The sequence below is a fragment of the Sturnira hondurensis genome, unplaced genomic scaffold (genome assembly GCF_014824575.4).
Source record: "Sturnira hondurensis isolate 20B ecotype Veracruz unplaced genomic scaffold, ASM1482457v3 Scaffold0020787, whole genome shotgun sequence".
Classification (NCBI taxonomy): domain Eukaryota; kingdom Metazoa; phylum Chordata; class Mammalia; order Chiroptera; family Phyllostomidae; genus Sturnira; species Sturnira hondurensis.
The window spans coordinates 554386-567730 of record NW_028093418.1 but is presented as its reverse complement, the minus strand read 5'-3'; the positions used below and the strand labels follow the sequence as shown (position 1 = coordinate 567730).

The 13345-nt window shown below is 44.2% G+C and overlaps 1 protein-coding gene across 1 annotated transcript in view; it reads left to right on the top strand.

Moving 5' to 3' along the window:
* SCN11A (sodium voltage-gated channel alpha subunit 11) overlaps window positions 1–13345 on the top strand; it is a 131010-nt gene that overhangs the window by 69074 nt on the left and 48591 nt on the right. The window contains exons 7-13 of the mRNA XM_037030552.1: window positions 1274–1374; window positions 5054–5227; window positions 6004–6061; window positions 7088–7229; window positions 7838–8035; window positions 8825–8998; window positions 12405–12534. Of these exons, the coding sequence (XP_036886447.1) occupies window positions 1274–1374; window positions 5054–5227; window positions 6004–6061; window positions 7088–7229; window positions 7838–8035; window positions 8825–8998; window positions 12405–12534 (977 nt within the window). The remainder of the gene's footprint in view (window positions 1–1273; window positions 1375–5053; window positions 5228–6003; window positions 6062–7087; window positions 7230–7837; window positions 8036–8824; window positions 8999–12404; window positions 12535–13345) is intronic.

The following is a 13345-nucleotide window of genomic DNA, read 5'->3' as shown; positions in this document are numbered from 1 at the left end:
CACTGGCCTATAATGGGCCAGGTTCTGTGCAAGGAATTATGATAATGAAAAAACAAACAAACACATCTCATTCTTACCCTCTTGAAGCTCATAGTCCAGATGAAAAGAGAAATAATTAGTGACCATTACAATCTGGTAGGATGAGTGTTAGGATAGGAGCTATGCATGTATTGGGTTGTCAAAGTCGGTAGAAGGAACCAAGAAGTCCAGAAAAATCTTTAGCCACTACAAGGTCACAGTTTCTCTCATGTTGTCTTCTAGAATTGGTATAGTTTTGGCTCTTATGTTGAAGACCCTGGTCCATTTCAAGTTCATTATTGTATATCTTGTATATGACATGAGGTGAGATTTGAAGTTCTTCTAAAGGAAAGGACCTCAATTTGACATCTGAATGTTGAGACAGAGTTAGCAAAATAAAAAGCAGGAAGAGCAATGGTCTGTTGCCAGCCAAGTAATAATAAACCTAACATTAATTAATTTGTCAAGCTAGCCATTAGTTTAAGCACTTGCATATATTGTCCTATTTAATATTCACAAAAGCCCTTTGAAGTAGATGCTATTCATTTCTAAGTTTTATACTTGAAGGTCAACGGTAGGGTACTATTGGTTATTGAAAGGTGGTATAGTGCAGTGGTGAAGAGTGCATGCCCAGGAGACAAACCACCTGTGTTCTTTCTGGGCTTGGCTGTGCAGTGGGATCTTAGGGAAGAGCATTGGAACCAGTCAATAAATGTTTCGATTAATTAATTTTATCTTTTTTCAAGATTTTATTTATTTATTTTTAGAGAGAGGGGAAGGGAAGGAGAAAGAGAGGAGAGAAACATCAATGTGTAATTGTCTCTTGTGTGCCCCCAACTGGGGACCTGGCCTGCAGCCCAGGCATGTGCCCTGACTGGGAATCGAACCTGTGACCCTTTGGTTCATTGGCACTCAATCCACTGAGCCTCACCAGCCAGGGCTGTTTCAATTAATTTATATTACTCATGGATGTAGCCACAACTATTATTCAAGGAATCCTCGCATTTGTCCAAATATGAATATTAGCTGAGAACAGCCCCTGTGCAATCTGATGTCCATAGTGGTAGAGAATGATATTACGAGACCCTGAGATAAAGGTGGGCTTGGAAAGGCGAGGCCCCAGATTTCACCTTTGCAGACACAAAGGTGTTTTACACTAGTGAGCCCGGGCTGTGCTTACCAATGTCTCATGGAGGTACGCAGTGCAGCCACAGGACTGAGCGAGCCCAGGCCTCTCCTGTGCCTTGTCTCATAGGTTTCTGACATACACCAAGGGCTCCGTCAGCGGCAGCGGTCTGTCATCTCTGCGTACTTTCCGAGTGTTGAGAGCTTTGAAAGCAATTTCAGTAATTTCAGGTAAGTCACTGTAACTTTCCACATGGGTTCTTAGCTCTTAGTGGGAAGGAACATTCTTTTATTTATTTAAATTATTTTTTTGTTGTTCAAGTACAGTTGTCTGCATTTACCCACCACCATCCCCTGTACCCCAGCATTCTTTTATATTTAAAATTTCTCCAAATGTCATATAAACCAAAAACAAACAAACTCTGCTTTTACTTTCTATTTGATCATTCAACAAATATGTATTGTGCAGGCAATAATATTCTAGCTGCTTGGGATAATATATCAGTGAGCAAATAGACAAAGATCCCCACCCTCAGGAGTTTACATCCTAGGTGGGGGGCAGGCAGACAGACCCTAAGCAATAACTATAATAAATATAAGTACATTATTTAGCATGTTAGAAAGTGACATGTGCCATGGAAATCAAAAAGGAAAAGTAAGCAACATGTGGGCTACTGGAAGTCACAGGGATTAGGGGAACCGGGTTGCAGTTTTCCGTAGAGTGGTTGAGACAGGTGTTGTTGAGGAGGCGAGATGTGAGCAGATATAAAGGCAGTGACAGTGCACAGGCAGATCGATGGTAAAGAGTCTGCTGAGGATAGGAATCAGTCCAAAGATTGGGGAAGAGAAGGGGTACAGATGAGGCTAGAGCAGTAGAGCGAGAAGCCGGGTGGTGGAGACGGGTCCGCAGAGGTAAGGGGAGGCCTGTGAGCACTGGGAGGACAAGGGCTTTGTTGTGAGAGAAGTGGGAGCCATGTGAGCACTTTGAGCAGAGGAATTGCATGACCGGACTCATGGGAGTGAAGGTAGAAGCAGGAAGCCTAGATGTGAGACGTGGTGGCTACCATGGAAATGTGCCTTTCAGATCTGCTGCTGCAGGAACCATAGTTGACTAATGGTCCCAGCTGCCACCTGTCTGGATTCTCCACTGTATTCATGTTCATGCCAGGACCATCCTATCCCTGCATGTCAGACACTGTTCCTGAAGGATATGGAACTCCCCTGTTGGGGGCTTTGGCTTAGGAACTCCACAGAAACCTGGCTGGGACTGCCACACCAGCACCAGTCAGGGGCTTGTCCCGTCCAATCCTGTTTCCTTTCTGCTCTCCTTTCCCGGGTGTCAGACAGTCTGAGGCTCTCCTGGCCAACTCTACTTCTTCCCCCTTATTCCTAACAGGCATTTCACCCAACCACTCTTTTGCAAGATGACCCTGTGGTATGTGCTTTTCAGAGAACCCAAACCGACACAACGGGCCACTGCCATAATCCAGGCAAGAGAGGGTGGTGCTCCCAGATCGGGCAGTGGTAGAAGAGTTGGTGGACAGTGGTCACATTCTGTGTACATTTGAAGGTAGAAACAATCGAATTTCCTGATGGGTTGATTGTTTGTGGTGTGAGCAAAAGAAAAGAGCCAAGGATGGGTGGAGATTTTTGGTCTGAGTGACTGCAAAGACGTCGTCATTGGCTGAGACAGGGACGGTCTTAGAGGTCAGATTAGGAGTTTGTTTTGGACCTGTTCTGTTTGCGATGGCTGTGAAACATCCCAATGAAAGTTTCAAGTGGGCAGTTTTATGAGCTGGGAGTTCTGTGGAACAGTCTGAAATAATGCGCCTATAGATGATATTGAGAGTCATGAAATCTGATGAGGTCACTAAGAACAAGCATAGACGGAGAATAGAAGATGACGAAAGTCTGTGAACCCTGGGCATGTAACCTTAACGGGGAGGGGAGAAGAGAAGAAACCTGGAAAGGAGATGAACAGGAGCCACAGTAAAGAGGAGGGAAAGCAAAGGTGGTCTACTGGAAGCCAGGAAACGAAGGTACTCTGTGAATCAGGGTGAAGCCGAGGATGGGTGGTGAATCCACATTCCAGTTTATCCAAAATGAGGTTACTGTGGCATCCTCTTTCCCTTTCCTTCCTGTTCTCTCTTTCCTTTACAAAAAACAAATCTTTATAAAAAATTCCCTCTCTGGAATCCTTTCCCACCTCTCTTCTTCCCTTACCTTCTAGTCTCTTCTGTTAAAGGCTTAGCTCTGATGCCAAAACTACCGGCAATTTGGGTCCTTTCAAAAAGAGCAGTGGGTTATTTTTGGAAACTACAGAAAAGCACCTACACAGTGATAAAGAAACTGGCAGTCAGAGTGCACTTACATAGAATTTGTCTCTCCCCCTCCTTCTCCTCCTCTTTCACCAGGTGAACGTGGTTTTCCAGGTGGATTTGGGGGGTTTCTGCATGAGCTGAATCCCTCATACTTTCATATACATCCAGGCAATCACAGACACTTTAGTGTCTTTCTTCATCTTGAACATAGTCTCCCGTTTGACACGTGAACACATGAGATTCCTGGGTGCTTTTTGGATGAAAGGGTATAAGGTACAGTCTTTTATGGGACTGTGTGAAAACTGTTCAGGAATCACAACCATCTTCTTTCATTCAAATTTTGCATTTGAATGCAAGGTTCATATAGATTAAGCCTGGGCTTGGATGAGGTTGTGGTAATTTCTTGTTTGGCTGCAACTGGGGACACAGTGAATATCCCAGCTTGGCTTTCAAGATTCCTCCCCCAGTGGCATCGCACTTTGTGGGAAGGCCATCCACTGAGGGCTGCCACTGCCTTGTGTTCTGAAGGCTACCACTCGTGGCTTACACTGATCAATTGAAACTCTGTCAGCATCATCCCACACATTACAGCTCACCCCTGATGGTTCATCTCTCTGGCTGGGAGGAGAGCAGAGTCCATGGCTCAGTAGTGTGCCGGGGTGACTTGTTCTGGCTCCTCAGCAGACTGTCCACATCTTTTTCCAACTGTGCATCCAGGGACATCATGCTGGTGGCTTGAAACCAGTTGGGGGGAGGGGGAGTATGTGGATGGAGATGAGGAATCTATGCTACAGAATGCAGCAGCAGACAAGGAACTCTGTAAATGCTCCAAGTGAAAAGTTTCCTGAACCTTCAGCGCCGCCCTCCCCAGGGAGCTTATTTTAAATATTTGCATACTATAAAATTATGTTCTTCTTCTTTTTTTTGTAACTTTGGCAGCCTAATAGTATGCTATGAACATAGTAGGTACTTAGTAAATATTTCTTGCATGAATAGAAAAAATCCTATTATAACTAGAAATCTGAGTTTTTCCTAAGATATCCTCATTATCTGAGTCCAGACAAAGCTCTTCCTTCCAGCTTCCCGCCCCACAACTTAGCCATGTCTCATGACACTTCATGCCCTTTGTAGTAGGTAGTGACTACCAAATGTTAAACATAACCGTGGCTCCTTTTCTAGGGTGGCTTCACTCTGGCCTTAATGATACATGTTGTCCCCCAACCGCCAGCTGTAGAGGTGCCTGCAAAGCTGTCATAAATTACTCCCGTATCTGTGTGGCACGTTTCTGCTCAAAGTCTTCTCATTTGCTCTTCAGAGCTACCTTGTGCCAGATACTGGGCAGGTAGAGGAGGCCAAGTCCTGGACACCTGGAACACTTTGATGACACACAACTTCTAAGGCACAGAGTTGGAACTAGAACTCATGGCATCAGACTCCTAGGCCAGGCCAGTTTCCAGTTTCAGCCTGTAGTCAGACAGCTTCCGAGGCCATGGTTGCCCTCTCCTGTGGCTGCCCCTTGCCTGTGTCTGGTGTCTGGGGGGGTGTGTGTGTGAGTTGGGGCTCCTCTCCACACCTGTCCTCCTCCTCAGGTCTCAAGGTCATTGTGGGGGCCTTGCTGCGCTCTGTGAAGAAGCTTGTTGATGTGTTGGTCCTGACTCTCTTTTGCCTCAGCATCTTTGCCCTGGTAGGTCAGCAGCTCTTCATGGGAAATCTGAACCACAAATGTGTCAGCAAGAACTGTAGTAACATCAGTGACCTTGAAGGTAAATACCTTACCTTTTACTCCTTAGTTTGTGCAATGCTAACTTTTTAATCCCCACTCATACTATCTATATGTGTGCATTACAGTCTCTTCGGAGCAAGGGATAACCTCACCCAGGGTTCTCATGGGGGCAGATGCATGTCTTAGAGAAATTACCTTATTCTTTGGGTTTCTGTGGAGAAAGAGAAGCCCAAAGTCACATCCACAAGAGCAGTGTCAGCTCCCATCCTTTCCCCCAAAGATTTCTGCCCACTTTTTTGACATGTTTTGCAGAAGTCTTCAGAATGCCTGGATTTGGCCAAAGCAAACCAGCGATTACCCAGCCCCTAGCCCTGAGTATTTTCTCCGATGACATTACCTCTTTCTGCTCTGCACCTTCTCCACGCTAAGATCAACCCTACACCAATTTCATGTGTGCTGAATTTCCCGTGGCTACACTTTCTCCATGTCTGTCTTGGTTTATGAGCTTCTCATGGGCTGAGTCTGTGTCCAGCTTCCTTTGGGGGGATGGTCTCTACTTCAGTTTTATGTCCTGAGAGGCAACATGGTGGGTATATAACTGCTTTCTCCTCCTCCTTTCTCTCTCCCCTTTTTCCTCCCTTTCCTTTTCTCTGGCTCCTCCCTGATGGCGTAGGCTCCAGTTCCTCACTGGACACCCACTTTTATCACTTTAAAGGGCCCTGAACCATTGTTTCAAGTGTAATCTGGTATATTTGCTCTTCTCTTTTATTTCAGTGGTTTCTTTTTTATCTGAATTTGTGATTCTTTTCTTCTCAGATTGGTGCTTTGAAGAGGAAAATTCTGAGTTCAAATTGTGTAGCCTCTGGTCGGGAGGGTAAGAAGCTCATATTCTCCATTTTCCTCGCAAACAGAGCAACTCTAGACCTTTTCAAGTGGTGTGGCAAACGGTCTTCATCTAGTGATTTATGAAAGTTGCTGATAGTCGTTCTCAAACAGTGCTGATTGTTTCATATGTCTAAGGGGGTTTAGATGAGCGTTATTAAATTAAAAATTATCTCTGTTTAGAGCAGCTTTCTCCCCCAAGTTAAGTTGAATTTGTAACTTACCAGAAACATGAACATGGAGTAATATTTTGACTCTCATGGAGTGGATATTCAAGGCCTTCAAAGGTCAGAAAGTTATGATTGAGAGCCCCATGAAAGTCTTATTTCCTGTTCAATGGCACCACCCTGGTGAAAGACTACCTGCTTGCGGATCTATTGACCGCCACTGCCTCTAAGTACATACGTAGTTGGATGTGGGCTCATACTCATCCACCCCAGCAGCTGGGAGCTCTCTGGCCCTTCTTTCTTCTAGGACATTAGTGGTGAAATCTATTGAGTGTATGTCTAATTTAGGTAATATGCTAGGTGCTTTGATGAAGTAGACCATGTTCATTTCTCAATAACAAATAGGTATTGAGGGCTACAGTTGTGCCAAGCTCTGTGTTAGGCCCAAGGAACACAAGCTTGAACAAGGGCGCTCTGTACTCCGGAGATGACACAGTGCAGTGAAGAGGGATGTAGAGAAAATCCTTGAAAGCGTGAGGAGTGTTATAAGATACCGAGATCCTGAGAGAGATAACAGGGGATGTAACCCTGTTTGTGAAAGTGGGGAAGGCTTTTCTGATGCCACTTGTGGTGACCACAGGTTCAGATTAGGTCAAATCACAAGATGTAATAGGTTTTAATGTAATACAAGGCTTACTGAGCTCACTAGAGACCACTCCACAAATACTGTCTTCACACAGGGCTTCTCGGTGTGCATCAGTGGGCCTTGGAAGTACCAGTGCTGGGGGGAAAGGGAAGCTGGGCTATCGGGAATGTTATTCTTTCTCTGTTCCTTCGTTTCCCATGTCTAGGGCTTGTTCCCCGCAATTTGAATGCAAGAACACCAAAACGAATCCTGACTATAACTATACAAATTTTGACAACTTTGGCTGGTCTTTACTTGCCATGTTCCGGCTTATGACCCAAGATTCCTGGGAGAAGCTTTATCGACAGGTTATTTTTTATTCTTTCTCTCCCTCCCCACTCTTTCCCTCCCTCACCCCTCACTCTCTCAATATGTCTATCATTTATTTATAACCTACCATCTATTCTTCACCTCTGTCATCTATTCCTCATCCTTAACAGTGGTACTAATAGATTATGCTTTAGAAATTCTATTAGAAACATCAAAAAATATGAAGATGATATATGGAAGAATAGTGCATAAATACCTCTCTTCCTAGAAATATGACATCTTGCCAGATTCCTGCCTCCCTGAGGTTCCACCACTAGCACTTCAGTTTTCATGAAGCATTGCTATCACTTCTTGCCTTTTAAATTTAAAAATGCAAATACTCTGGAGAAAATTATTGGAAATTCACTGAGACATTCATGGGAACATATGGGTGGTATCTCTTCCCTGAGAGATAGGGTATCAGGAGTCTCTGGGTGACTGGGGGTGGGGGACGGGTAGCTGTAGATGATGCTGTGGGTAGCTGAGCCAACTAGTGCTGGGGAAGACCAATTTGTTCTGTGTAATTTCTGCTTGAAATGATGGTCACCCTTGGTGACACCTGGGGACAGGAGGCTTCCGATGCCAGCATGTGCTCTGTCCCTTGCAGACCTTGCGTACCTCAGGGCTCTTCTCAGTCTTCTTCTTTGTGGTGATCATCTTCCTGGGCTCTTTCTACCTCATTAACTTAACCCTGGCTGTTGTCACCATGGCTTATGAGGAACAGAACAGGAATGTCGCTGCTGAGACAGAGGCCAAGGAGAAGATGTTCCAGGAAGCCCAGCAGCTGTTAAAAGAGGAAAAGGAGGTAAGGGCTTCTGGGGTCGGAGAGTGGGCTCTCCTTAGGGGTACTCCAGAAGCCATGGGGTCTGAGCTCAGGCTGCTGTATTAGGCCCAGTCATGGTTCCCTACTGCTGGTGCTTTTCTGAGAATTTAAAACTCTTACAGACTGGCTCTGCTGCACTTTCTCACTGAGATGTCTAGGCACAGGGCTCTTGGCAACAGAGAACCCAGTTTGGTTGCTCTTTGACCTTCTGAACCTTGGGCCTTCTAGGACAGATTCCAGATTGCTGGCTATGTGGTCAGTATCGGTGGCTCCAGAGACAACAGCCATGATTATTTCTCCCTTCTTGAAATTTTGTCAAATATATAGGCCATTGTCATTGTTTTCCTGGTATCTTTACATTTCTCCAGTTCAATTCTAAGATTTTCAGGGCAGGGACCAGCTTTTATACTGCTTCTCACCTTCCACAGAGTCTTGTTGGGGAAAATCTATTATATGCACTTAATAACTATGTCACAGGCACAAACATTTATTGAGTGCCCAGCACATGCTGAACACAGTGCTAAGGGTTGGTGACACAGAGCTATGAAAGCGTCCACCCTGTTTTTGAGGGCTGCAATTTCTGTGGGCAAACAGGACGTGTTCCCGGATATATAATGACAATGATAGCATATTCTAAGTAGGTGACGGGCGGTCTACATGGTACAATGCTACCAGAAAAGTGGAGAGAAAGCTCAGTAAGGTTGAGGTGATTTGCAGTGTTTCATAGGGAGGTATAATCTGTTCATTAATTACTTTCGTTCATTTTCTAAGGCTTTGGTTGCCATGGGAATTGACAGAAGTTCACTTAATTCCCTTGAAGCGTCATCTTTTTCCCCAAAGAAGAGAAAGCTATTTGGTAATAAGAGAAGGAAGTCCTTCTTTTTCAGAGAGTCTGGGAAAGAACAGGTTCCAGGGTCAGATTCTGACCGAGATTCCCAAAAACAAGTAAGTACTGGCCGAGGAATTAATGATAGGTCAAGTTGTCAATCTAATTGAACGGATTCATTCATTCTTTTACCCATTTATCCATTCACTCATTTGCACATCCTTTCACCCATGTGTCTACTCAATTACCCATTTATTTACAAACCTCTATTTTTTTATTTTTCACATTTACTGCTTTATTGTAAATGATACAACTCAAGAACAATCAAATGGAAGAGAACTTAAATGCAACAAAAATAAATGTATTGAGTTAGTTATTTTTAACTCAATTTTAAAAGTTAGCCTCCTTTTAAATATCTTGAAACACATTTCTCTTTCATTTATTATTTTTTCTATATTCATGTAAGCTTCCCCAAATTGCCTGTTTTGTTTTCATGCAGATTTTAAGCAATACCTCATGGTTGCCAGACCTTCCATTTCTAATTGTGGAACTTCTCAATGAAGTAGAGTGTTAAGAAGAAAATTTTAAAATTTATTTTAAAGTATTGAAGAATTATTTTAAATAGAATTTCATGTAGCAATGTTTTCACCATAGAAATAAAAGACCCATTTTTCCTGCCAGCACCAGAGTAATACCTGTTTATTGTATTTTGCTTTGGCTGCTAAGACAATATGACTAGCAAAAGAATATTCTATCTGCAGTTGGACATTGGACATTATACTGATGTGAAACAGTCTGCAAACAAGATATAGGTGAATTTTCACAATAAAACATTGTAGCTTTCAATTTTCTCCCACAGTTTTTAAAAATTATTTATTATTATTTTTATTTAATTCTTGTTCAAGTACAGTTTTCTGTCTTGTATCCCCAGCCCTGACCCCCCCAGTGCTCCCCACCTCCCTCCCATTTCCGCCCCCCCTTAGTTATTGTCCATGTGTCCTTTATACTTGTTCATGTGAGTCCTTCCCCTTTTCCCCTGTGATTCTCTCCCCTCTCCTCTCTGGACCCTGTCAGCACATTCTGTATTTCAGTGTCTTTGGTTACATTTTGCTTGCTGTACAAACCTCTATTTAAAGTGTTGACAGTGTTTACTCTCTGCTTGGCCCTAGGGTAGGTACTGGGTGTGCCTGAGATATGCAAGAGAAACAACTCATGATGAAGACACACTAAAAAAGAGGCAGTTGCTATTCAGTGTGACGACTGACATGATGATTGCTCTGGGAGAACAGTGTTTCCTCCCAAGCAAACCCTGAGACATTAGAGTTCAAGTACATTACTTAGAAAGTGATGCCAGGAAGCACTGAGAGGGCAGGAGAGAAGTGATACCTGGAAGAGAGGCTGGTCAGCTGAAGCGCATTATCAAGCCAGTTGCCATTAAAGATACTTGGAGTTTAACCTCCCTGGAGTGGGTGTTCTACAATCTTTGTATGCCAACTTTGGTCCATTATTAGTTTGAGATTACTGGGGTCAGGAGAGAATAGTTTTCCTATATTTCTGGCTTGCTGTGCAGTAGGGCAGAGGGGATTCGGGTCACCAGAGAAAGCCCTCAGGTAAGGCCCAAGGACATATGGGTGGGGCCAGCAACAGCATCTGCTTCAGGTAACCAACCTGGACTTGATGGAGGTTGAGGGGAGGGCAGTAGATCAGAAAAGAGTTCCAGAGGAAGCAGTGGCAAAATGAGGAATTGAATGCTACAGGAAGAGAAGACAGCACATGCAAAGGCCAAGGCCTGGAAGCAGAGGAGAGCAGGAGCACATGACCCTGCAGAAAACTTGCAGGTGTGTTTGATGAGGTTGGAGGGGTGGGTTACAACAGGCTATAGTGGTGAAATGGGAGCCCTTCACAATAGGCCTTCAAACCAAGCTAAGGCATTTACTCTCTTACACCGAGATCAAGTAAAAGAGTTATATGACCAGATTTACAGTTTTGCATTGAAGAGAGGGGGTTGGGGGAGGGCAAGACTAGAGTCAACCAATTAAGAAGTTGTTGTAGTAATCCAAATAAGAAAGAGGTGGCAGTGGCTTAAACTATGGTTAGAGTGGGGAGGTTGGAGAGAGGTTAACACATTACAGTAATCTATAGAAGATAAAATTTGGCAATTGACCACAACTGACTAGATGTAGAGGGGTAGGGATGATGGCCAGTTTATGGCTTTGGTTGACTTGATGGAGGGTAATTGACTGAAACAGGAAAGGAACTTGTTCTGGAGATGTTGAGAATGGCAAGTAGTTTTGGACTGTCCATTTTGAGGTGCTTATGGGGCATCCAAGTAGAGAAATTGAATAGTCAATTGGATATACCAAAATGAGTTTATGGAGGGATGTGCAGTAGAAAAAATAGCTATTCTTATCATTAAAATGGGTGATGTTTAAACATGTTTTAGTTGTGGAGAACAAAGTCAGAAACGGGGGAAACGTTGGAGATACAGGCCAGGGAATAAGGGCTGGAGCCAGTCCTGAGGCAGCGGGGAGATGAAGTGGCAGCAGGTGTATGTGCTTGCCTGAGGGTGAGGTAGGGGAAGGGGGTTGAGGGGCCTTTGCTGAAGTAGGTGGATGGACCGTGTCCACTCCTGGGAGCAGTTCTCTGATGGAGCAGCAGGGTTGGGAGACTTCTTTGCTGTCAGACCACAGCATATTGAAGACATTGCAAATACTTTTTCAGATTTTGAAGTTTCTCCTTGTTCCACAAAGACAAGGACCCAGACACCTAATGTAAAGTGTCTTTCCCTTTTAATTAGAGCAGGAAACAGCTATAGCAGAATTAGAGGTTGCCTTTAGAATAGCTTGTCACAGAGGAGTCATTTCCTCTGGGGCTCTGGTTGGTCAGAAATTTTGGGAAATAAGTCATTATGAATACTAAAGTTTCCTGGGTAGCTGAAAGTTTATGTCCTTTAATTGCTAGAAAATTTGGAATTGTGGGTAGGGTAGAGTGAACAAGCTCTTGGGCACAGCCTGAGAGTGCTCGAGGTTTAGTACATAGATTTTGTGGTATTTATTTTGACTGTTTTTTTTTTCAGTTACTAACTGTTCCATCATCCATTTAGGGAGCTGTTCAAGGCACTTTACTCTTTTGCCCCAATTCACCTTTTTAAATTCATCTCCCCCTCACAAACATTGCTTCCAAATTAGACTTTTGATTGCTTTTGTACCCTGAACCATTTGTTTTTGTAAAATTTTGGTTGCTTTCATTGACAATGAATAAATCACAGAGAAAGAAAATTTTCTGTAGGTAGGCCTCTAGAAATGTACCTATATAAGAAACATGAGTGGTCAAACCATCTTTCTCTTATTTATTAACTATGAAATACGAAAACTGAACATTTGTCATACTATGATGTTGAAATGAGTCAACCTCTATAAAATGTTGAACATCTTTGTTGCATGTGGCACTGAAACTCAGTAGTTGTGAAGTTTTGAGGAGGGGCAGCTTCTTCCCTCAGAAGGTCTACCATGTCCTCTATTCCAGCCACACCTCCTAGAGCAAACCAAACGGCTGTCCCAGAACCTGTCCGTGGACCCCTCTGAAGAGCACAGAGACCCCTTTCAAAGGCAGAGGGCGCTGAGCGCTGTTAGCATCCTCACCATCACCATGCAGCGTAAGTTCTGCCTCCCAGCCCAAGGGAGAGCCTTACGTCAATGCTGTCCTTCCGTTCTCCCTGTCTTCAGCCCCCATGGAAGCCCTCTGCCACCCACTTGGACTTCTTGCAAAGAGCAATTTCCCAGGCTTTTTTGGAGCATGTGAGCAAAGCGGTTCGGAAGAAGTGGGTCTTCCACATAGGCCCACCCTGAGCACTTGGGTAGTGTGGGAACTGGTTAGATAGGACCAAGAGCACAGATGGAACCTCCTGATTAGGCCAGGCAGTCATAGGAGGCCTCAGTGACAATGACAGTCAGCCAAAGAAGAGGAGACATAGAAGTTTCCAGTAGGTGGCAGTTGCCATTGAAGTTGGAGTTAGGAATCTGGCATAGACAATAGGCCTGTGTAGACCGGCTGTATCCATCTGATGGACCTGGTTAACAGCAGGTAACAGGGACCCAAATAAAGTGTTGGTGTTCAAGGGAAGGACTCAAGTCCCTGCAAGGAGAGTGTAAAATGGGTTGCCTAGCACTTTTGTGCCTATTTCATCACCTCATTTGGGCTGCATGTGTCCTTCAAATGGTGCCAGGGAGCTCAGAGGTGCTTTCTGACCTGAACTCAACCAGCTGGTAGAGTGCCATTTGTCTCAGTGTGTGTAGATGCTCCTGTCTGAATGTCTCTTCTGCCCCCGAGCCCTGATGGCTTTTTGTGCCTCTGTTACAGCTGTCAGCATGGTCTGCCTTGAGGGAACATAATGTGGGCTTGTGTCTGTCTCTCTCATGGGTTCATAGCAGAAGTATAAAGACTTGTATACAAATACTTGACTATAT